The 24,128-nt window shown below is 39.1% G+C and overlaps 1 protein-coding gene across 20 annotated transcripts in view; it reads left to right on the top strand.

The window, feature by feature from the left end:
- Nucleotides 1-24,128, top strand: part of AP2B1 (adaptor related protein complex 2 subunit beta 1) — a 118,779-nt gene that overhangs the window by 827 nt on the left and 93,824 nt on the right. For 5 of the 20 annotated variants that reach the window (XM_070562493.1, XM_070562503.1, XM_070562496.1 and 2 more), the window contains 5 exons: nucleotides 1,484-1,611; nucleotides 11,207-11,266; nucleotides 15,484-15,589; nucleotides 21,447-21,582; nucleotides 23,181-23,426. In XM_070562493.1, coding sequence (XP_070418594.1) covers nucleotides 11,230-11,266; nucleotides 15,484-15,589; nucleotides 21,447-21,582; nucleotides 23,181-23,426 — 525 coding nt within the window. In that variant the 5' untranslated portion in view covers nucleotides 1,484-1,611; nucleotides 11,207-11,229. Of the gene's footprint in view, nucleotides 1-1,315; nucleotides 1,612-4,619; nucleotides 6,219-8,366; nucleotides 8,407-11,206; nucleotides 11,267-15,483; nucleotides 15,590-21,446; nucleotides 21,583-23,180; nucleotides 23,427-24,128 lie in introns of those variants that run through there. The other 15 variants (XM_070562489.1, XM_070562488.1, XM_070562497.1 and 12 more) reach the window with 10 other exon arrangements.

The following is a 24,128-nucleotide window of genomic DNA, read 5'->3' as shown; positions in this document are numbered from 1 at the left end:
ATATGAAGTTCATATATTCTTCATTATTATCTTACTGTTAGTGAAGTGCTTTTACATCGTATGCAACTTTGCCTCGTTAGAATTGCTGATAGAGTTTTATTGAACTTGGATAAGCCTTAAAGTTCAACTTCTCTCCCTCTGCAACCCCTCCCCCACCCTGGGCTAAATAGCTAGCAATAGAAGGTCTTACACATGGCCCTAGAGGACCTTATGGTATAAAGATAGATAATTGGTTTGTTTGAGAATCCTCAAAAACAAGATTTGGGTTTAATTGTTTGAATAGGAGAGAAAATCTTGGAAGTTAACCGTAATTTTAGTTCCAAAAAGTGTTTTTTCCTCTACCAAAATACCTGCCAGAGAAAAGTCACATTGAAATAAGGTTTTTACCTTACAGAGTTTTAAGGACTAGAGATGCTGTTTCATTATCTCTAATATGTGCACCTGGCACATATTAGGTGTCTGCTTAATGGTAGATGTTATACACAGCCTTTTCTTTTGTTTTTCTCTCTCTTTTTTTTTTTTGATGATTAGCCCTGAGCTAACTGCTGCGAATCCTCCTCTTTTTGCTGAGGAAGACTAGCCCTGAGCTAACATCCATGCCCATCTTCCTCTCCTTTATATGTGGGATGCCTATCACCGCATGGCTTGCCAAGCGGTGCCATGTCCACACCCGGGATCCAAACCAGTGAACCTTGGGCCGCTGAGAAGCGGAACGTACAAACTTAAGCGCTGCGCCACTGGGCTGGCCCCTGTACAGGTGTTTCTTAAGTGAACGGCAAAAAGGCAAAGTTGAGAAATAGCATCAACTAAAACAAGCGGAGAGTTAAACATTTGTATCAATTAGGGTTCTTCAACAGAAACAGGCTAAACTAAAAAGAAAGGTATTAGAAATATATGGAGTAGCTAACAAAGTAAGAAAGCCAGTTCTGAAAGACAGGAACTACACAATCCTATTGGATCTCACTAGCAAGAATTGGGAAAGTCTTACCCAGGCAACGTTTTGCAGTGAATGAGCTTCAACACATTTCTGTCACTGCACTTATGATTCAAATTCCTATTGCCCTATCTTAGTTCAGATTTCCTCTCTACTGTTTCACTGTTAGCCAGAAGAGGGCAAGACACCTTGATTAATAGTCCTTTGAAGATACTCCAAAAGGAAACTAAGTTATTACGTGAGAAAACGGAAAGACAGTCAAAAATAACAAATGTCAAGTATTGCCGCCAACAAATAATAGACACTTATTACAAATCCCACCTTCAGGTTTATGATGTAGTAGCAAAGACACATAAAAAGTGATAGCACTTGTTAAAAGGTATTAAGAGCCATCAGATAGGTTAATATGGTGTGAGTTTAGAGGAAGAGAGAACCACCAGATGGGAAAAATAAGGCCATTCAAACTGGCTTAAACAGGAAGCCTATATTGGCCTATGTAACCAAACAAAAGAAAGAACATTGTTTCTAACCTCTTTTTTTTTATCTCAGCTTCTCTCTGCCAGTTGCTTTCTAATACAGTGATGTAACCTGGTACCTCCTGTACGTCATATCATAACAGATGTCCACTGAGAAAGTTTTGTGGATTAGGTGGACCTCAAAAGATGAGTACATTTGGGGTAAGTCACAGTGATGGTGTTAGGGCTTTCCAAGCTAAGGGAGCAGGAGGAGTGTATATAAGGAGAAAGTTATTAAGTTGGCTTTAAATGTAGAGCCACAAAAAGGAACAGTAGGAATATGTTGAAAGTAGATTTAAGTGAATTATGGAGGGTCTTAAATGCTAGTTTTAGTACTTTGTGGACATTCATTCATTTATTCAATAAATATTGAGTACCTCCTATGTGCCAGGCATCATGTTAGGCTCTGGGTATAAAGTAGTAATAAAAAGAGACATGATATCTGCCCTCATGGGATTTACAGTCTAATTGGGAAGGGAAATAAATAAAAATACATAATTTACAAATTGAATAAGAGGGCTGGGGGGCCAGCTCTGTGGCCAAGTGGTTAAGTTCACGCACTCCACTGCGGCGGCCCAGGGTTCGGATCCTGGGCACGGACATGGCACCACTTGTCAGGCCATGTTGAGGCGGCGTCCCACATCCCACAACTAGAAGGACCTGCAACTAAGATATACAACTATGTACTGGGGGGGGGGGGGAGGTGTTGGGAAATCAGAAAAAAAAAAAAAAGAAAGATGCCTGAAGGTTTACACAACTGTTAAAAAAAAAAAAAAAAGAGGGCTGGGATCGGGGTGGCAGAAGGAGCTGAAAGAGCAGAACATTTTAGATTGGGTAATCAGGGAGTGCCTTTTTGAGGAGATTACAATTAACCTGAGACTTAAATTATGGGAGGCCAGTCATTTGAGGAGTTGGGGAAAAAGAATATTAGGCAAGAGGAGCAGTATTCTTGAAGGCCCTAAAATGGGAAAGAGCTTGGCGTTATTTGAGGGCTACAATAGCTAGCCAAAGGTGAAATGAGGAGTGACTGAAAGGCATAAAATGATTTTAGAGAGGTAGACAGGGGCCAAACCATGCAGGGACTCATAGACCATGGGACGGAGGCTGGATTTTAGTCCAAGTGCAATGGGAAGCCATTGAAGGATTTATACACCAGAATCATGGTTAGGTTTGTACTTATAAAATGACCCTGTAATCGTTATATAGCTGTGTTTATTTTGTGCAGATTCATGAAGCTTTATATTTACATTGTGTGCACTTTTTTTTTTTGAAGGTTTGTCATACTTCAAAAAAAGTTAAACAAAAACCTGGCTTCTGTGTGGATAAAGATTGGGAGGAGAGTTGAGGTTTCTAGTAGTTCAGGCAAGAGGTGATGGTGGCTTGGACTTATGAGGTGGAATAAAGGGGATTGGATGAATTTGAGATATTCTGAAGGTAGGATGGACAACTTGGAGACGGATTGGATGTGGCAGTTAAAGGAGATAGGGAAATGAAGAATGTCCTTCACGTTTCTGGCTTGAGCAATTCAGTGTAATTTATTGAAACAATCATAGCAAATATTTACATAGTCCATACTATGTGCAGGCATAGTTCTAAGTGCTTTACATAGACTAATTCACTTCATCCTTGTAATAATATTATGATTGGATATTACTATTTCTCCCTTATTTGCATGTGTGAAGAAGATTGCCCCTGAGCTAACACTGTTGCCAATCTTCCTCTTTCTGCTTGAGGAAGATTGTCATTGAGCTAACATGTGTACCAATCTTCCTCTATTTTATGTGGGGTGCCGCCACAGCATGGCTTGATGATCAGCATGTATGTCCTCGTCCTGGATCTGAACCTGCTAACCCTGGGCTACTGAAGTGGAGTGTATGAACTTAACCACTACATCACCAGGCTGGCCCCCCACTATTTCTCCCATTTTATAGATGACAAAACTAAAGAAAAGAGCACACAGATGGGGAAAACTGGGAGAAGAAGAGATTTTGGATATATTAGGCAATGAGGAGCTGTTGAAAGTTTTTGAACAGGGGAGAAATATGAATCAAAGTTCTTCAAGATTTTTCTGGTGGCATCTTCTTTACGAAATCCACCTCTGTCTACTGGGAGTTGTATCTGAAACCAGGTTTTTCAAACATTCCCCCCATCCCCTTTATGATATCCTTAATTTGGGTGGGCCATAGAGTTACCCATCAGTGTGGTTAGTAATGTGGTGGTGAAGTTTGGGGAACAGGTCAAGGCTAGCGATAGAGATTCTAGAGTCATCTGGGTAGGAAAGATAATTGAACCAAGGGTTTTGCTAAAGGGATAGTGTAAAGAAAATGTATGAGTATAGAACTGAAAAAAAAAAAAACTCCCTGCTACTCTCTCCCTCAAATACCATCCTGTATCTCTTCTCTTTTCAGCCATACTTTCTTATGGAGTTATCTGTAACTGCTGTTTTCATTTCCTCACCTCCCACTCATCCTCAAGCTTCAGCATGACTTTTGCCTTTCTATCTCTACCGATGTTCTCAGCAATGATATCAAAGACCTTTGTGTTGCTAAATCTTTGGACACTTCAGCCCTTCTTCTCTCTATAGCAACTGATCCTGTTGACCACTCATTCATACATTTATTCATTCAACAAATTTTGGGAAGGGGGTGCTAGGCCTCAGAGGTAGAAGAGTGAACAGATTGGTATAGTTCCTACTTTCATGGAACTCTAAAAACATCCTGAAACATTGTAACTGCTTGCTTTTCCTTCTACCTCTCTGACTACTCTTCTCAGTCCCCTTTGTATTTTGGTTTCCTCAGCTTCTGCCCCAGGGTCTCACTCTCTTCATTCTTTTTTTTTTTTTCTTTAACTAAATACTTTTTTTTTTTTTTTTTTTAAGAGCAGTTTTAGGTTCATAACAAAAGTGAGGGGAAAGTAACAGATTTCTAGGTCTGGGTTTCTCAAAGGAAGTTAACGTTTGTGTAAGCACACCTATTACATGCTCGGTGCTTTACCTACTTTATCCCTTTTAAGCTTCACAAGCTGAAAGAGATATATCACTGGATTTATTTCACAGATAAAACTAAAGTTGGGGGGACATTTGGTAACTTTCCCAGTCACATTCAGGGCAGGGATTGGAACGCAGATCTAATGCCATCTTAACCTCTTTTCCTTGCATCACTCTCCTCTAGTACCACTGCCCATGTATAGTCCTGGGCTGGATCACCGTTGTCCACACTACTGAACTGGTGACAAATAAACGGCAAGAAATAGAATATATTGGAATATATGAGGAAGCCATTAGGTGTAAACCTAATTCTGCCTGACTTTGTTTTCCCCAAAGGGCCTGACATGGCCATTGAGCATGTGTTCTATATCTGCTTTAAGCTTTGCTATGTCCCAAAGAACAAATGGCCTTAAGATAAACGTGCAACTCCCCCAACATTGGCGTTTCCTTAAGGATAAGCATCTCTCCATGGCTAGGAACTGATTGCTGCACCCACCTGTGACCACCCAGCTCAAGACAGCAGACCTACTACCCAGACGTGTCCATCAATCGCTGTGCTGACAGACCAGTCTTGTGACTATTATAAAATGGACATTTCTAGCATATGTGTGACGGTATATAACCACACTGTACACCCCCACTTCTTTGTTGCCCTTCCTTCCTTGGAGAAGGAAGGGCCTGGGCTATATGCTCCTCACATTTGGCTCGGAATAAACTCACCCCAGTTTTCATTTATAGATTGGTTATGGATTATTTTTGTCGACACTGGCCAGCGAAATTAGCTGAGTTCTTTCCTTTTTTAAGAAAGGAAAAGGCTATTTCACCTTCTCTGTGTGTAAGCTTTTTAGAGAATTCTGCGAGGAAAAATATCCAGGGAACATCAGCTTAATACATCCCTTTGGAAAGCCACTGAACTGTCTTTTAGACCCGGGTCTCAGGCCTCTTTTTGACCAACCAAGAAAAAACAATCTTCCCACTTCCAACACCACACACAGCACCGCCTTTCTGGTTCTCCCGCGCGCCCGGATGACGTCAGGCGGCGAGGTTCTCTGACGTCAGAGTTTCCTGTCCACCATCTTTGTCCCTGGCAAAGTGGGTTTTGCGCAGTGGCTTAGACCTGGAGGAGTCGTGACGTGCAGGAAACCATTACAACACCGCTCGGGCCGTGCTCCCTGGCTGCTGCCACCACTCCCCTCGTCCTTGCCTCCGGTGAGTTCAAGGCAGCTAACTTTGGGGTGTGTCCTTCATTGATGGGGAGAGAGGGAACCCCGGCTTGGTTTGGAGACGGGCGGAGGAGAGGAAATCCTAGGAGCGTGACCGTTGAGGATGGAGTGAGCCGTCGAGTGTGACCGTTGTGAGGGAGAGGGTTGCAGAAAGGGACGCCACCGCTCTGGCAGGGCGAGGGAACCTTCGGGTGTGGCAGCTGGGAGTTGGGAGGCACTGGGGCTGCAGGTATGTTCCAAGTCGGGGGTAGGAGGGCCAGAGGCCAGGGGTGTGGCCGGTAGAGGCTGGAGGCCGATGGGAGAACCTTCCTCCTTTCCCACTTGGCGTCGTTCATTGAGCGGCTGGGACGTGTCCAGCTGGTAAAAGGGAACAGGGATTCCCCCACAGGTTAGCCCATTGATGGGCAGACCTCACCGGTCTCCCGTAATTTGCGGTTGAGACACCTCTGCCTCCCCTCGTAATGGAGGCACATATCCCTAGAATCTTAGCCACCTGGGCAAAGAAGAGGAATTCCTGACACTTGGGAGAAGGGAAGAGAAACCTGCAAGATTGACCCGATGTGAGAGTCGGGGAAGAGGGTGGGGGTAAATCTTAGCCTGGAATTTTTTCTTTCTGGGCTTAACAGGAATGATCTGGTTTGAGAAATATTGTAGATTAAGCCAGAGGTAAAGAAACTGGAACTTCCTGTTATTTCCCTGTTCTTTGAATCCAAAGAATTTATTCATACTGTTTGTTTTCAGAGCAGTCTTCTATTTGGGGGGCAGGTTTTTATTGAACTCACTTGGCTGCTTCATTATGAAGCAGTATGAATAAAGTGTGGATGCTTTATTAAACTTTGATTTTTGGAAAAGTTTTTTTTTTTAAACGCCAAACACTGCATCATAATGTGGTTTAAAGAAAGTAAAGAAAACGCAATATGTTTAGAAAAGGCAGAATGACGAAGAAGGTGGTCTCAGTGAGGAACAATTTAAATTATTAATTACCTTCCTGGTATACTTCTGTTGCTTAGCCTCAGGGTACACTTACAAAGTAATAATAGAAAGCAGCAGATGAAGGAGATGCAGCTGTACAAGAAAACGTGTAACACGTTCCAATGATGACTCAGCCTGGTGGTAAGGTGAGAACTGTTTGCAGGTGTCTTAAGTTAACCTCCCAAGGAAGCAGGAGGACAGTGTCTTCTGCAGGCTGCCTCACTGAAAGTTGAGTGGTAAAAATTAATATAAAACTAATATTCTGTGAACTAAGAGATTCAAGAAAGTCCAGTTCTTCCCTCTTTTCTTTTTTTTCTTAAACAGATCCATATTTTAAAATATTACATTTTAGGCAAAGGTTTGAACCAGGCTGAACAAGGAATGAATTAGATAGGACACGTTCTCCTTTCTTCCTTCTTTCCTTCCTTCCGGGCTTAGGTTTTCTAGAGTATATTGGTTATTTCAGTTAAGAAATGGATGTAAAACTTGAGCTGCTTTTACTGTATAACATTAACAAATTACTTTGTAGTCTGTCATAGTTAAAATTACAGGTGTATCTTTTACTTTCTTATGAGCTAAGTGATACCTGAAGATGCTATTTTCTTTGCATTATTATTAAAATATCTGATTAGCACCTCTCACCCTTGTAATAAAGGATTGCTGAAATGACCTTTCTGCTTTATAATTTGGTTAACTCTTTGGCCAGTTTTTTGCTACGAGCACCAAACTCTGTGAAGCTCAACTTTATGTGAAAAGAAGGGATTTAGTGGCCTCACCGACTCTGCTTTAGCTGCCACTTCCCAGAGAGCCATTTGAAATGAAAACCCTATTAATTTTTTCTGGCCTTATTTTCTTTAGAGGGACTGGAAGGAGGGAGAAGTAGAAGGAGAGAAGGGACTATCACAACCTATATTTAGTAGAAACTAGGTTATGTTAAATCTAGATACATAATCCTGTGCAGGGAGGCCTTCTCTGAAGTGAGGTGACATCACACTATGGGCTAGGACAAGTAAGAGTGACTGTGGTAGCTTTGTTGTTTAACAGTGTCTCTAGACCGTACCACAAGTCCTCAGAACAGCCAGGGTGACGTGTCTAGTTTGATCTGGTAGAAAGGTAGTTGGAGGAGCTTGATTTTCGAAACTCTTCAGCAAATACTTGATTTTTTTCCTTGAACTCTATCTTGGCTGCTTTCTTCTTTGGCTTCTAATGCAAGCAGTGTTCACCATCCTATATTTTGGAGAATCTGGCTATGTCCATCTCTGGCAAATGATTAAGTATATAATATTTTAAAAATATATACATATGTAACTTTTTGAGGTGAAATTCACACAGCAAAAAATAAACCATTTTATGGGGCCAACCCAGTGGCATAGCAGTTAAGTTCACATGTTCCCCTTTGGTGGCCTGGGATTCGCTGGTTCGGATCCTGGGTGTGGACCTATGCACCGCTTGTCAAGCCATGCTGTGGCAGGTGTCCCACCTATAAAGTTCAGGAAGATGGGCATGGATGTTAGCTCAGGGCCAGTCTTCCTTAGCAAAAAGAGGAGGATTGGTGGCAGATGTTAGCTCAGGGCTAATCTTCCTCAAAAAAAAAAAAAAAAAATTAACCATTTTAAAGTGAACAGTTCAGTGCCAGTGCCAGTTAGTACATTCACAGTGTTGTGCAACCACCACCTCGTCTCATTTGTTTTTCTTTAACTGATTTTCATTTTTCTTGGATTTTCTTTTGGCTTAAGGCAGGAACTGACTTGATACGATGTTTCTCTGCCAACATGGGTAAGAGATGTAAGAGATATTTCATTAATGTTGTTTACAGCTGTGTGTGTTAAGAATGTTATATGTTTCTCCCTTCTCTTTAAGAGCTGGTGTTTTTAATTTAGGATCTAAGATTACTTGATTCTCTCCCCTTCCCTGAAATTTTGTGGGTGGTTACATTATTCTTTTGTTTGTTTGTTTGAGGAAGATTAACCCTGAGCTAACATCTCCTGCCGATCCTCCTCTTTTGCTGAGGAAGACTGGCCCTGAGCTAACAACAGTGCCCTTTTTCCTCTACTTTGTATGTGGGACGCCTACCACAGCATGGCTTGTGACAAGCAGTGCAAAGGTCCGCACCTGGGATCCTAACCAGCCAACCCCGGGCTGCTGAAGCAGAATGTGTAAACTTAACCACTGTGCCACTGGGCTGGCCCCCATTATTTAATTAAAAACACTTAATGCTCTCAATGAATAGGACAGAAATATATTCCTTGACAATGAAATTTTTTAAGGAAAACAATAAAATGTATGGGTCACTAATAAAGGTAGGGTTTAAGACAAGATTAATTTAATGTTTAACAGATTGTCTTGAAAATTTCTGTTACGAATTTAATGTGTGTATGTGTATGAGCGCTTTAGAAAAAAAGAACAATTTTTGTACTCTTTTTCAAAGAAACTGGGTGAAAAATTCCAAGCAGGTTTTGTTTTTAAATCTCCAGCAAGTTTTAAGTTTTGATGATTCCAAAGAACTTAGAATGGCATAATAACAGTGTGGACAGACCATAATGGCCTTGAGCTATGGCCGCAATGTCTGGCTCTAGTAACCATTTCTGAGTACTGATTTTTCTGTTTGTAAGTTCTTAGATGATAACTTCAGATTTATTCCTGGTCTTTTATGTGAAGGACTCCTTTATTCAATTTGCCCACTTCACGTTTAGTTTGCATTGTGAATGGATTAAATGATTATAACATTCTTTGAATTTTTGCTAGCAAGGCACTATGAAAATATTGCATAAGGCAAGCCTCTGTTAGTTGTAACAAATATTATCAAAACAGAAATTTCTGCATTCCGTAATGGTATTTGTGAGTTCTAGCTCACTTCTTTTAACAAGATAGTTCAGTGAAATTCTGGTACAACCTAAAGCACTATTTTATAAGGATCAGGACTGTAAATAGTAAGTAACTGCATGGAAAGAGAGCAAATGGGTCTAATTTCCCTTGGGTTGTCCAAGTAGCATGTTTTAGAGATCAGATTTGAGTCAAGCTTTTTTTTATTATTTCCTGTTTTTCTGGCTTGTTTTCTTTTTCCTTAATTACATGGATTTGTTTAGTGCTTAGGTCTTTTCTCTCAGATCATTACTGTTGTTTGCCAAATGTATTACCACTCAAGTTTGGCAAATATATTATCACTCATGTTTTTTTGACCTGATGGTGATGAGCAGGTGCGAGGGCATCTCCCCTGAATTTGGTAAGAAGTATTGTTAATGATGGAGGTAAGGAAGAAGATATTCATTTTTGAGTGCAGAAGGAATGTTGTTTAAAAATTTTTTTTAATGTATTTGAAGAAGTCAGATACATTGGACAAAGTCTTAGAGTTTCTCAAATCAGAAACATTGTCTCATTATTTGGGGAGAAATGTGACCAGTCCATGTTGCTTTTGTTTTACTGGTGGAGCCATGTGCCAGTTGGATTAATTCTGGAAACTGGAACAGAAGAGTTAAAGTCGAGGCTGGGATCCGTGTTCTTTTAGGTTTTAACACCAGTTGTGATTCTCTTTTTTACTTAATGTGATTGAACAAATATCTCAGTTTTGTGCTTTGTTTTTAACTGTAAACTGATATTATTTATTCTTTGGGAATACCGTTGGGCTAAGTGTAGATTGTTGGAAATATGAAAATCATAATTTAAAAAAATCCATGTGCATGGATGGATCTTGAGTATATTACGTTAAGAGAAATAAGCCAGACAGAGAAAGACAAACACCGTATGATTTCACGCGTATGTGGAAGATAAACACACACGGACAAAGAGAACAGATTAGTGGTTACCAGGGGGAAGGGGGGTTGGGGTGGGCACAGGGGGTGAAGGGGAGTGCTTAACATGGTGATGGATAAATAATAATGTACAACTGAGATTTCACAATGTTGTAAACTATTATGACCTCAGTAAAAATAAATAAATAAAAATAAATACAAACAAACAAACAAATCCATGTGTAAGGCATGTAAGGCCTCTCCAGATGTTTGTTGTAAAAGAATATTGTCCTACTTTAGGTTTTTGTTTTTCCTGAAAAAGATTGCTTTTATGGAAAGTTGTGTGTAATGATGACTAGGTTGGCAGAATTATTTTCTCTTTCAACCTTATGCTGCTTCAGAATACATGTTTTGGAGTGACTCCATCTTGAGGCAAGGAAGTAAATCATATTTTCCTGAATGGAAGGTAATGGGGTGATCTTTCAAAACAAATTTTTCCTTACCTTAAATATTTGACTGACCAGCTGAAGGTGTATTTACAGAAAGGTCTAGCTTTAGGTCTTGGAGACTTTGAGGATATAATTGTAGATAAAAATCACAAAGCGATGATAGGTTCGGATTATCACTCGTTCCATTTGGCCTTTGGATTTTGCCCCAAATAGCTCCTCAGGCAAGAGTTACATTCTTGATTGTCTTTGCATCCCTTGACTCCCCAGTGATGGTGGTAAGGAAGAGGATAACTCATTTTTAATTACAGAAATTCTTGCATGTAAGTGTTCTTAAGATTAATTGACTATCTGGCTGGATGTAAATAACTTGGGTAAAGGAATTCTTTTCTCTTGCTTTAGGTGCACATTAAAGATCCAAAACCATGACTGACTCCAAATATTTCACAACCAATAAAAAAGGTAAGTATGAGAACCTGGTCAAAGCTTTGAGATTCTTTAGAAGTTGTGGCATAAGATTATCCAAAGTAGAATGTTGCTGACCTCTTCAGACACACATGTCATGGGCAGTCTCATTGGGCATCTGCTACTTCTAGAGAAACTGTATTGAGTGAATTATTAAAGTATAGGTTTTTAAAGGGAGTGCTGTGATGCCCATTGTTTTGACTTGAAGGTTCTGTTTTAGTGAAAGGAAGGGATCCAGCATTGACCCATTGAAGACTGATAGATCTGAGGAGGGCAAAAGAGGAAGAAGCACTTTTATTCTTTTTTGATTTTTCACTTGGAAATAAATATTTTACAACAAGGAGTACTATTAAAGCAATATGGATATGTAGATAAGTAAAAATGAAAGTTCTCTCCCTCCCTATTCCTGTTCTTGTGGGAAACTGGAGTGTGTATCCTCAGACTTCTTCTATGCATGTAAATGCTTATATTAATACATGTGATTTTTTAAAATTTTGTCTTTAACGGAAAGGGAGTCATGCAAAACAAGGCGTAGAAGCTTGATCTTGGTTTCTAAATATCATTTCCTACTAAAAGGAGTCAGGACTACTTGGAAAAATGACTGATTCCAGGGCTGGATCAGGGGAAGGTACAAGATGAACATGAACATCTTGTGCCAGAAAGCAAAGAAGTGCTCAAAGATGATGGACATGCCAAGGAGAGGCGTGGCCAAGTGTGAGATAATTTGAGAATTTAAACAAGTGATCATGGTAGTGGATTATAACTCCTTGAATAATAAAAACATGTACACATAAATCATAGTAATAATGGATTTAGGCAAGAGATATCAGCGAATGCTGTAACAACCAGCAGGTGAAAGTTTGATGAGGAACAGGTTATTTAAATAATCTCAAAGTATCCTTTCATAAGTTACTTACTAATTATAAAGGAAAAAAATCGTAACTTTACAGTGTTAAAACCTGGTATTTACCACCTTAACCAAATATTCAATGTTAACATTACCAATAATGGGACAAATTAACATCATTTTCCTCTTGATGTGGTGCGCTGAGAAGAACATACCATCGCTGATGAAATATACTAGCCAAACTGCATAACCCCATTGTAATCATGAGGGAACACCATGACAAGCTCAAACTGAGTACATTCTATAAAATAACTGGCCTGTACTTTTAAAAATGTCATTTTCTTGGGGCTGGCCCCGTGGCCGAGTGGTTGAGTTCGCTCGCTCCGCTGCAGGCGGCCCAGTGTTTCGTTGGTTCGAATCCTGGGCACGGACATGGCACTGCTCATCGGGCCACGCTGAGGCGGCGTCCCACATGCCACAACTAGAAGGACCCACAACGAAGAATATACAACTATGTACCGGGGGCTTTGGGGAGAAACAGGAAAAAAAATAAAATCTTTAAAAAAAAAAAAAAAATGTCATTATCTTGAAAGAAAGGCTTAGGAACTGTTTCAGATTAAAGGAGGCTAAAAAAGACATGATGATAGATGTGATGCATGATCCTGAATTGGATGCTGGCCCAAGGGGGATGGGGGTAAAACTGCTATAAAGGGCATTATCAGGACTTTTGAATATGATGTTAGATTAGATGATGATGGTATATCAATGTTAAATTCCCTGATTTTGATCATTGTATTATGGTTATGTAAGATAATTCCTGTTTTTAGGTATTATACACTGACATATTTAGAGCTAAAGAGACATGTCTGCAGCTTACCGTTAAATGATTCAGGAGAAAAAATGTGTAAATATAGAAAGTGTGATAAAGAAAAAGTGACATAATGTTAACAGTTGGGGAGTCTTGCAACTTTAAGATTAAAATGATTTCAAAAATAAAAAGTAGAATGGCACATTGTAGTGGCCTAGAGTGAGCAAGGAGCTCTAGAAAGTGCAAGCATCTGCCCTGTTCTGTCTTTTGGAATTATGTAAGGGTACCCAAGCTCTTCTGTTATAATACAGAAAACTCCACAGTGAGTTGCTTAATTATGTCAACTACTAGTCAGTGGCCTGCCTGACCTTGCCCTCACATTGGATTTGCCAGTGAGGTTTAAAACAATGCTAATGTCCAGATCCCTCCACCTCCTCCACCCCAAGATATTCTGATTTCATTGGTCTGGAATATGACCTGGGGGTGGGGATTTTTCTTAATGTGTAGCCAAGATTGAGAACTCTTGGTAGCTGCTAGCAATACTTGGTAAATATGATTAAGGGAAGGGGAGGGGGAAAAAAGATAAGAATTTAATAAAGTTGTAGTATATACGAGTTACCTTGCCTCACTTAATGTCCCTCTTTGGCTCTATCCAACTTCTTCCTCCCTATCTTTATTACCTACCCTTCACAAAAACCATTAGCCACTTGTCATTCGTTTTCAGCTTTTTTCTGATTCTCTTATCATTCTGAAATGTATTTATTTCTTCTGTTAACATTTTGGGTGCTTTGATGACCAAGGTATTGTCTATAATGGCATAAAAAGATAATTCTAAAACTCACTTGACTCTTGGAACCTTCTTTTGTAATAGGTCCTTGTAACCTTTTTTTATTCAGGGATTTGTAAAAGTTTGAGACTTACAGATGGAATCATGGCTGGGTAAATACCACATTTTAAAAAATGGATAGACTATGTTCCTTTTACTTCCTGCAACGCCCACCAGAGCTGCACTGGAACATATTCTTTAAGTTTATGCTGTTGAAATTGGAATAATTTCAGTTACATCCTGTTTTGATTCTTCAGCTCCTGCTGCTACTCAGCAATTCAGACTTGCTGAAACCCTGCTGCTTATCCTTTACTGTTCCCAAAAGTAAATGATGGGAACCCTAACAGCTGGATTTGGCAGCAGAGGATGTGGTGAAGAGGAGAATGACTTAAAGATCATTCTTTAAAGGGCCCAGCTTTTCTGGCTCTGCTATTTATGCGGCTGTCGATTAAATAAAACAGTGATTTTTATAACATTAATTGGTTGCCTTGTTGGCAATGGATATTGATGTAACAAGCTTTTTTAGTGCTCAACATCTGTATTTCTTATCAGTTCCGTCATTCCCTTTTAGAGGCTTCAGCAGATCATAAAGTTTGCTGTCTCCACTATTTCTATACTGGTGTATGAGGTCTATTTAAAATGAATGTCAAGAGCAGTCATAAAGGTGGAATAAAATGAGGCAATATTGTAGAAGAGTTTAAGGGTATAGATGGAATGTTGAAGTGGGAGTAGTCAACTTCTTTTTCACAGACTTATTGGCTTATTTTCTTTTCTTTTGAAACTAGTTGGTGGTTGTTACCTTCTCTTTTATTCCAACTCTGGCTTTCTGAAGATAGGTGAGCCTGGGCCTTAACATAATGGTGACAGCCCTGGCATTTTGCAATGCAGGGCCTGAGCAGTCATTCATTCAAGACTGAACCTTTAGAAATAACTCTGATTTGTACCATTCTTGAAGCTTCAAGGTTATTATTTCTGCTAGGTTGATTGAATAGGGTGGGGCCTTAAAGCCTGTTGACTTCTCGAAGTACTAATTAGAACACTGAATCTCAACCTTGGTTGTGCATTAGAATCACTTGGGGGAACTTTAAAAAAACACGAACATAAGAGTTCTTCTTGACATTCTGATTTGTTTGGTCCAGAGTGGAGCCTGAGCATTGTTATTTTTAAATACTTCCCAAGTGATAGTGTGTGTGGGCAAGGTTGAGAATGTCTGGATTTGGGAGGCAGGAGACGCAGTTCTAAGGCCAGCTCTATCACTAACTCAGTCTGTGACCTTTGAGCCTCAGTTCTTTATCTGTGAAGTTGAGAGTGGATGAAGGAAATGATAGCTGGAGTCTCTTCTGGTTTGAAAACACTGATTAGTGAACCTGTTCCCTGCCTACATTTATTTTTTCCCCAGAACCTTGAAATTCCGATTGGAGATCATCCGTCAGGTACCATTCTCTCCCCATTGTAGTAAGATAGGAGATTTGCTTTTTCCCACTTCTGTGCTCCCTAAGATCTGGATTGCACCTTCCTCTCTGGCCATAACCTAAAAGGTGGTGTCCTTATCAATGGGTCAGTTAGTATTATAGGGATTTGAATTGTACCTATAGTATAACTTTTAAATAATCTTATTTCAGTTGCTGCCCTGCCTCTGGTCAGCTGTGCTGGTGTTACCTATTACACAGCACGGTATTCTGCTCTAGTTCTCTGATCCTGGGACCTCACCTATTTGTTCTCTTCTCTTATAGGAGAAATCTTTGAATTAAAGGCTGAACTCAACAATGAAAAGAAAGAAAAGAGGAAGGAGGCTGTGAAGAAAGTGATTGCTGCTATGACTGTGGGGAAGGATGTTAGGTAATCACTCCTGCTTCTGGTCACTTTACACCCTAGTTTATGGCTTTTTCATTTAGTATTATTATAATTGTGAAACCTATAAGAATGGGTTTGTCCCACTGAAAACATCATCAGGAGTTGTAGTTGCTTTTTTTTTTGAGGAAGATTAGCCCGGAGCTAACATCTGCTGCCAATCCTCCTCTTTTTGCTGAGGAAGGCTGGCCCTGAGCTAACATCTGTGCCCATCTTCCTGAACTTTATATGTGGGATGCCTACCACAGCATGGCTTGCCACATGGTGCCATGTCTGCACCTGGGATCTGAACCAGCGAACCCCGGGTCGCTGAAGCGGCATGCGCGCACTTAACCACTGCGCCACTGGGCTGGCTCCGCTTTTATGTTAATTCTGTGACTTAATTTTTCTTCTTTTTTGGAAGAGTGAAACCAGTGGGATTTTGTTGGATACAGATCTAGCATAAAACTTCTGAGAGTTGGCACAGTTACACATCTGTTGCTGAGGTAGTATTAGAAGATGATTGAAAATATACTGAGAAGCGGAAGCTCGTATGTTCTTTAATTGGCTCAAGCCAGTGCCCTCAGCTTGACAAGTCTGCATTTAATTGCTGGATTCAGGGTGAAAATCAGTGTTAACAAAATCCATTTGGTCTTTTTTTTTTTTTAATTAATATTTCTGTAACTTAGCAGGACCATTTGGAAATAAGTAAGGATTGTCTGCAGGCCCCTGAGGATTCCAAGATCCTTTCAAGGGGTCCATGAGATCAAAGCTATTCTTATAATAATACTTAGGTATTATTTGCTTTTTTTTACTGTAATGACGTTTGCACTGCTGGTGCCTTAGCATGCATCAAAGCATTGGTACCAAACTATAACAGTCGTCATTGTGTTCTCACCACTGTGTGCTTGCAGGAACAAGGGTAGTTTCACTTAGGACTGTCCTTGATGAAGCATTAAAAGTTTGTTTTATTAAACCTTGAACGTTAAGTACAGGTCTTTTTAATATTCTGTGTGATGAAATAGGAATTATGCATAAAGCACTTTTGCTGCATAGCGAAGTATGGTGGTTGGCTTGGAAAAAAGCCCCGGCATGATTGTTTGAATTGGGAACACCGTTTTTATGTGAAAGAATGATTGACAGATAAATTACAGTTAATCAAACTTCAGTATTTGGGAGACATTTTATCAAAAATGAATAAAATGAACCTGTCACTTCAAGTGAAAAAATTTGACAGTAGATAAATTTTGAGCTTTAAAGTAAAAATTAGAGTGTTGGAAAGCTCATCTTCCATCGTGAGTTTGATATCTTCCCAATACTTAGAGACTTTTCTGATGAGATTGGTGGTAAAAATTAATGAATGTGATTATTTGCTGTTATATAATGAAATGTGTCAACATTGGGAAAATCTGCATAACTCATTGAACCAATATCTTCCAAATGACCAATGCATGTATCACAAAATTATAATGGGTAAAAGATCCGTTCAAAATAAATGATGAATGGATTTTGATGCAACCAAGTACGAAATGTTTATCAGTATGATTTCAGATTCCACATTGCAACTAACTGTTAAGAAACTATTTGTGGACTAAAAAAGACAAAAGAAAACCATTTATCTTGCTTTAATGTATCAAAGAAGAATATTCAGTTATATGAAAAAGCTGTTAAAATAGTCCTCCCTTTTCCAATTTATGTACATCTATGAATCTGGATTTTCTGCTGACACTTCAACCAAAACAACATTCTGCAACAGGTTGAATGCAGGAGCAGATATGAGAATCCTGGTGTCTTTGTTTAAATTAGATATTAAAGAGATTTGCAAAAATGTAAAACCACGCCATCTTCTTAATTTAAAAAACAGTAAATTTTTACTTTAGAATGATATTTGTTAATATGAAATGCATTTATTGTTATTTTAAATGGATTACTATTTTTAAATATTTTCAGTTTTAATTCCTGTTATGGTAAAATATCAATAGCTGTAGCCCACATGAACAAAACTCTCTGGGGATCTCAGTAATTTTTAATAGTATAAGGGGGTCGTGAGACCAGAAGGGTGAGAGCAGCGCCTCTAACTGGGTCAGGAGCCCAGGTGGAAATGGTGCGGTAAGTACTGACTGCATCTTCTTGTGCTTCAGGTGCTGCTGTTCTGAGGCGGGTTTTTGTCATCAGAGTTTTGTTTGTTAGCACGTAAGCACATTTAGTTCTTAACTTGTTGTTCTGTGGCCATCTATCTCAGAGGTCAGCAGACTTTTCTCTGTCAAGGGCAAGATAGTAAATACTTTGGGCTTAGCAGGCCAAAAGGCAAAAAATTGAGGCTAGTCTATAGGTAATTATATAACAAGAGAGAAAATAATTTTCTACAATTTTTTTGATGAAATTCAAACTACAGCAATTTTTTTTTTTTCCTACAGGTCTACTAATGAAACTATTGGGATTCTTTTTTGGGATAACATTTTGCTTAATTGGGGTTCAAAGTGAATATTCTCTATCATCAAGTTAGTTGCAAATGTTCATCTGTAAAAGCCACTTTTAGCTCATGGCTCATACAGAAGTAGGTCGTAGGCTGAATTTGGCCCACAGGCTTTAGTTTGCCTGCCCATGATCTGTCTATTCACTGAACGACTGTTTTTTGCTAAGGAGTAAATCTAGTTTGAGAGCATCAGTACAGATGAAGCAGTGAAAGTCAGCATACTTCACTCGTGGGGCTTTTGTGTTCTTACCAAACTTATTTCTATAGTCTACAGAAAAGTTAAAACTCTTGAGTTTCCTTTTGTATGCTTGATAAATACTATTTGTTAATCTGTTAATTGCTGATAGTGTATTTTGTGCCTAGCACTATATCGCATATTATAGTTCAAACAAAAGGATAGTGATATCTTTTAGCCTTCATATCACTTCCTATCTAGTTGAAAAGACTCCCAATTTGAAAAATTAGGGAATAATAAAATACAATTCTGTAATTAGTACCAGAATGTATACTTTAGAGGCAATAAGAGTTCTACAAAAAAGAGATCCCTGTAAATAGGAATAATTGAAGAACCTTTCTTGGAGGAGATGGGATTTGGCCATGCTTGGAAAGCAAGCTCAAACAGAATCGATAGAGATTAGCTATTTGTAAGTTATCATATTTCGGTCTCCCCTGCAAGTAACCTCAGGTTCAGTGCTTTCAGATAGAAATACAATGTGAGCCACATAGGTTATTTAAAATTTTCTTGTAGCCACGTTAAAAACGTTAAAAACATGGGCTGGCTGAGTGGCCTAATGGTTAAGTTCAGCATGCTCTGCTTTGGCAGCCCGGGTTCACAGGTTCAGATCCCAGGCACAGGCCTATACCACTTATGAGCCATCCTGTGGCAGTGACCCACATGCAAAATAGAGGAAGATTGGCCACAGATGTTAGCTCAGGTTGAATCTTCCTCAGCCGAAGAAAAAAAGTTAAAGATAGATGACGTTAATTTTAGTAATATATTTTATTTAACCCAGTATATCCAAAATAGTATCATTTCAGTATGAAATCAATATAAAATATTATTATTGAGACATTTTGCATTATATTTTTCATACTAGGTCTTCAAAACCCAGTATGTGTTTTACATATACATCACATCTCTGTTTGGACTATCCACATTGCAAGTGCTCAGTAGCCACATGTGACTAGTGGCTGCCATATTGGAAAGTTCAGGTTTCCAGCTTTATAGCTTGGTACTTAACAGTTTTTACCTGTAGAACTTTGACTATTTGTGATCAAGATTTTCTTGCTCTTGTGCAGGTTATTGGAATTAAATTATTTAGGATCTTAAACTTACCATTGGCTAATGTTTCACTTTTATTTATTGATTTTACAGTTGTTTTACACATGAGCTATTCCCCTAGGAAATGAGAAGAACACTCATTTTTGGAGAGTGTTTATTGGCGTTTGTTAAATATCTACATGTGCATGAAAGTACACTAGGTACCTACATGAAAGTTAAAGAAACAGTTTGCCTTCCAGGGCAGAAGCCACTGGTTCATTGGAGATGTGGTGGATTCTTTGATTTTGCAGTCCATCTTCCTTTTTGTAAATAATTTCTGTTTCTGTATATTTTTGTGTGTATAAGGGAGTTGTACCATTTGACCAGTTATTTCAGTCATTTTCTTACTTTCTTAAAAAATATACTGACATTTGCTTCTCCTTTCTTCTGTACTAGTGGTAAGATATTTAGAAGTATTTAAAATTGATAAGGTACTTTGATAAAGCATTAGGGGGAAGGTTAATTCCTAACTTCCAATAAAATTATAGTTAAGTTATATTTAAAAAATACAGCTTACACTAAAATCTGACAAGCTCAACCCTTCCAAGCTGATGATGCTACTTTGTGAATGGAAACAAAAATGTCTTGTCTTTGGCTTTACAGGAGAATGGTAAATCATTAAGTGACTTAAACCTGGGAAAAGTAGTCAGTATATTCAAATTTTCGTTTGTCTGAATGTATAATGTTAAAAATAAATAAATAAATAAATTCCACTGAAAGCAAATTGGGACATCTTAGAGAAATGACTGATTCCACTTGTGTGATTAGAAATGTACAAAATGAGGGGCTGGCCCTGTGGCCTGGTGGTTAAGTTGGGTATGCTCCACTTTGGTGGCCAAGGTTTGTAGGTTCAGGTCCTGGGTGCGGTCCTACATCACTCGTTAGCCATTATGTGGCAGTGACCCAAATAGAAAGTAAAGGAAGATTGGCACAGATGTTAGCTCAAGGCTAATCTTCTTCAACAAAAAACAGACAAACAAAAAAGTACAAAATGAGACTGGATGGAGCATCTTGTCTTATCAGAAAGCAAGGAGAAGCTATTGAAAATACAGAATCGCATCACAAGCACTCAGGAGCTAACTGAATAGGTTCCCACTGGTCTAGGATGGAAGAATACGAGCATTTAAAAGTATAACAATTGTAGTGCTTTGAGAGTGCAGTGAAATTTATGTGAAGAATTATTGTTAATTTTTTTGTGATATAGTGCTTTAAAAAAAAAAGCTTCTTAAAGATAATACACTAAAATGTTACATATAAAATGATATGATGTCTAGGATTTGTTTAAAAATAATCCAGAGCAAGCACAACCAGATGGACCTACAGCTAGCATATACAACTATGTACTGGGAGCTTTGGGGAGAAGAAGAAGAAGAAGAAAGATTGGCAACAGATGTTAGCTCAGGTGCCAATCTTTAAAAAATAAAAGAATCGAGAGCAACTAGATGAGGGTAGGGCCTGCAGGAGGGAGAGTGGGTTGAGGATATGTATGAAAGAAGGCTGGACATGTATCAGTATTTGTTTGCAGTTCCATGATGGATACATCGGGTTCATTATACTACTGCTCTCACTACTTTTTTTTTTTTTTTTTTTTGGTGAGGAAGATTAGCCCTGAACTAACATCCATTGTCAATCTCCCTCTTTTTGCTTGAGGAAGACTGTCCCTGAGCTAACATCTATGCCAGCCAGTCTTCCTCGATTTTTTTTGTATGTGGAATGCTGCCACAGCATGACTTGATGAGCAATGTATAGGTCTGTGCCCAGGATCCAAACCCGCGAACCCTGGGCCACCAAAGTGGAGCACATGCACTTTACCACTATACCACCAGGCTGGTCCCTGCTCTCTCTACTTTTGTTTGTCTGAAAGTTTTCGAAAAATTTGTGTTTAGAGACCTTCTAGGCGCCAGTGCTACAACTTCTTTAGTAATTCTTCTGTGATGATTATCATCACTGTGGGGACATTTGTCCTTGCATCAAATCACTTCATAAAATAAGGCCATTTCACTGTGTTCTCTGCAACAACTTGGCACTGTCTCCTCACTTTCCCTTTCTCTTTTCTCCTCTCTTCTCAGTTCTCTCTTTCCAGATGTAGTGAACTGTATGCAGACTGACAACCTGGAGCTAAAGAAGCTTGTGTATCTCTACTTGATGAACTATGCCAAGAGTCAGCCAGACATGGCCATCATGGCTGTCAACAGCTTTGTGAAGGTAACTCCCCCCGAGGACTCCAGATAACATTTTCGGAAATGTCTCTTGGTGTGGTTAGCGTCTGCATTGCAAGTAAGCAACCTCTGTCCCAAAGAGGGCCTCTGGAGGAGAACTGGCGGTTATTAGGACTGTTCATGTTTCAAGCATTCTCTATACTGTTTGTCATCCAATTCAGACCACATGGTGAGCCTTCTGTTAGTGGGCTTGGTGCTTCCTTGCCAGATGGGAGAAGACACCTCCTGTTTTCCTTTCCGGCCGACAGGTTGGCCGTGTTGTTGTGCTGTCAGTCACCTGGGACTTTTCCTATTTGATCCTTGTAGAAGTTATGCCTGTGGGTCAGAAGTCGTGGAAACTGCAGGAGCTGCTACTTCTATTTTGTTTTACTTAATAAGTCTTAAACATTTGATTTTTAATTATGGGAATTTTCAAACATATTCAAGTAGAGGGAATAATATAATAAATTCTTAAATACTCATCTTGCAGTTTGAACAGTTACCAACCCATGACCAGTGTTGTTTAATTTATACTCCTCATACATACTTTCCTGATCCCCACCCCCTCGCCTACTGGATAATTTTAAAGCAAATTGCAAATGTCATAAGGATGAAAAATCATTTCATCTTTACATTTGTTGGAATAAGATCTCTTTTTAAAACATAACCACAGTACCATTGTCACATCTTAAAAAATTGACCGTTAAAAAATTCCTCAATATTATTGACTAGTCAAATTTTTCCTGTCATTTGTTTGATGAACATGATAACGAGATTGTTCCTATTAATATATTTATTTTTTTACTTCTTGTTTTTATCCTGGAATTTAATCTGCACTAAAAAAAAATCAGACAGCTAAATTTAGAAATATAATTTAGAAATTTAGAAATATAATTTAGAAATTTAGAAATTTAGAAATATAATTTAGAAATATAATTTCTAAAATTAGCTTCTATTAAACTGTTTTGAAAAAGAACCAGTTTTGCTTTCTTCCTTCTCATGGAATTTTTGTTCTTTTCCTGTGTTAGCTACATTGTACAGAATCAGAACTTAATATTTCTTTCTGTCTGGTGATTCATAGATGGAATGTATCATAGAATTTAGTTTACATTTTTGGGGAGTTAGCTTGTGCATAGATTTATAATGTTTAAAGAAATTTTTTAACGTAGGGCAACTTAAGGAGTGTTTCTTCTCAGTAAGTATTCTGTCTGTACTGTATTTGGGAGCACTTGCTAGTAAAGGAGAATGTCCGTTAATCAGGATCTCAGAGGGCCTGCTCTACTCTTCTGCGGGAACGTATGTCAGGCCCAAACCAGCTGCAGTGCTCTCCTTTGCGTTCTTTGCAGAAGGCCCCAGAAATCTAGCCCCCTTTTTTCCCTGTTTGATATTTGTGGACTGCAATTAAATGAATTCCTAACCTAAACTCTTAAATAGGCAACTAAGATTTGTACTTAGGAAAAGAACAGCATGGGAGACTCGGGTGCTGATGTAGAATGTGACTGGAAGCTTACACTAGTGGAATATTCTTTTGTGGCTTATGTAAACGTAGCTGTTTACTTTTAGTCACCCCGTATACCTATAGTTGTCAATGGTGGTTTTTTGTAGGACTGTGAAGATCCCAATCCTCTGATTCGGGCCTTGGCAGTCAGAACCATGGGGTGCATCCGGGTGGACAAGATTACAGAATATCTCTGTGAGCCCCTCCGCAAGTGCTTGAAGGATGAAGACCCCTATGTTCGGAAGACAGCAGCAGTCTGCGTGGCAAAACTCCATGATATCAATGCCCAGATGGTGGAAGATCAGGGGTTTCTGGATTCTCTGCGGGATCTCATAGCAGATTCAAATCCAATGGTAATAAGCTTCTGCTTTTATAAAGAGTGCAGTATTTAAAATGGATCCCTTTAAAAAGCATGTTTAAATTAAACCTTATCTTTGGGACTTTGAACCATAGGTTAGCTACGGGAAGCATGACTTCTGTGTGTCCCACAGATTGTCTGTCTCACACCCTAGGTGTTTGTGAGATGAAAGTCAAATACTAAAATACAGGGGTCTTAAAGCAAACCTTTGTATCATACTTACCCTTGTATTTGCTCAAAAACAAACCAGTTCTTCTTCTTCTTCTTCTTCTTCTTCTTCTTCTTTTTTTTGGTGAGGAAGATTGGCCCTGAGCTAAGAACTGTTACCAATCTTCCTCTTTTTGCTTGAGGAAGATTGTCACTGAGCTAACATCTGTTCCAGTGTTCCTCCAGTTTGTATGTGGGACGCCGCCACAGTGTGGCTTGATGAGCAGTGTACAGGTCTGCGCCTGGGATCCAAACCTGTGAACCCAGGCTGCGAACTTAACCACTACACCACCACGCCAGCCCCAAACCAGTTCTTTCATCATTTCCTTAAGGAGGTTTTGCTTTAACTTAACCTCAGTTTTTTTTTAACATTATTTCTTCAGATGTTTGTGATGTTTGCTGGTGTTGTGGGATTAGAAACTGCATCGAAGTTATCTTTATTGCCTAATTATTGTAATGCATTCTTCCACAGGAGATTCTACCACGAGGT

This window comes from Equus przewalskii, chromosome 10, assembly GCF_037783145.1.
Source record: "Equus przewalskii isolate Varuska chromosome 10, EquPr2, whole genome shotgun sequence".
NCBI lineage: Eukaryota > Metazoa > Chordata > Mammalia > Perissodactyla > Equidae > Equus > Equus przewalskii.
This window is presented reverse-complemented; position numbering and strand designations above follow the sequence as displayed.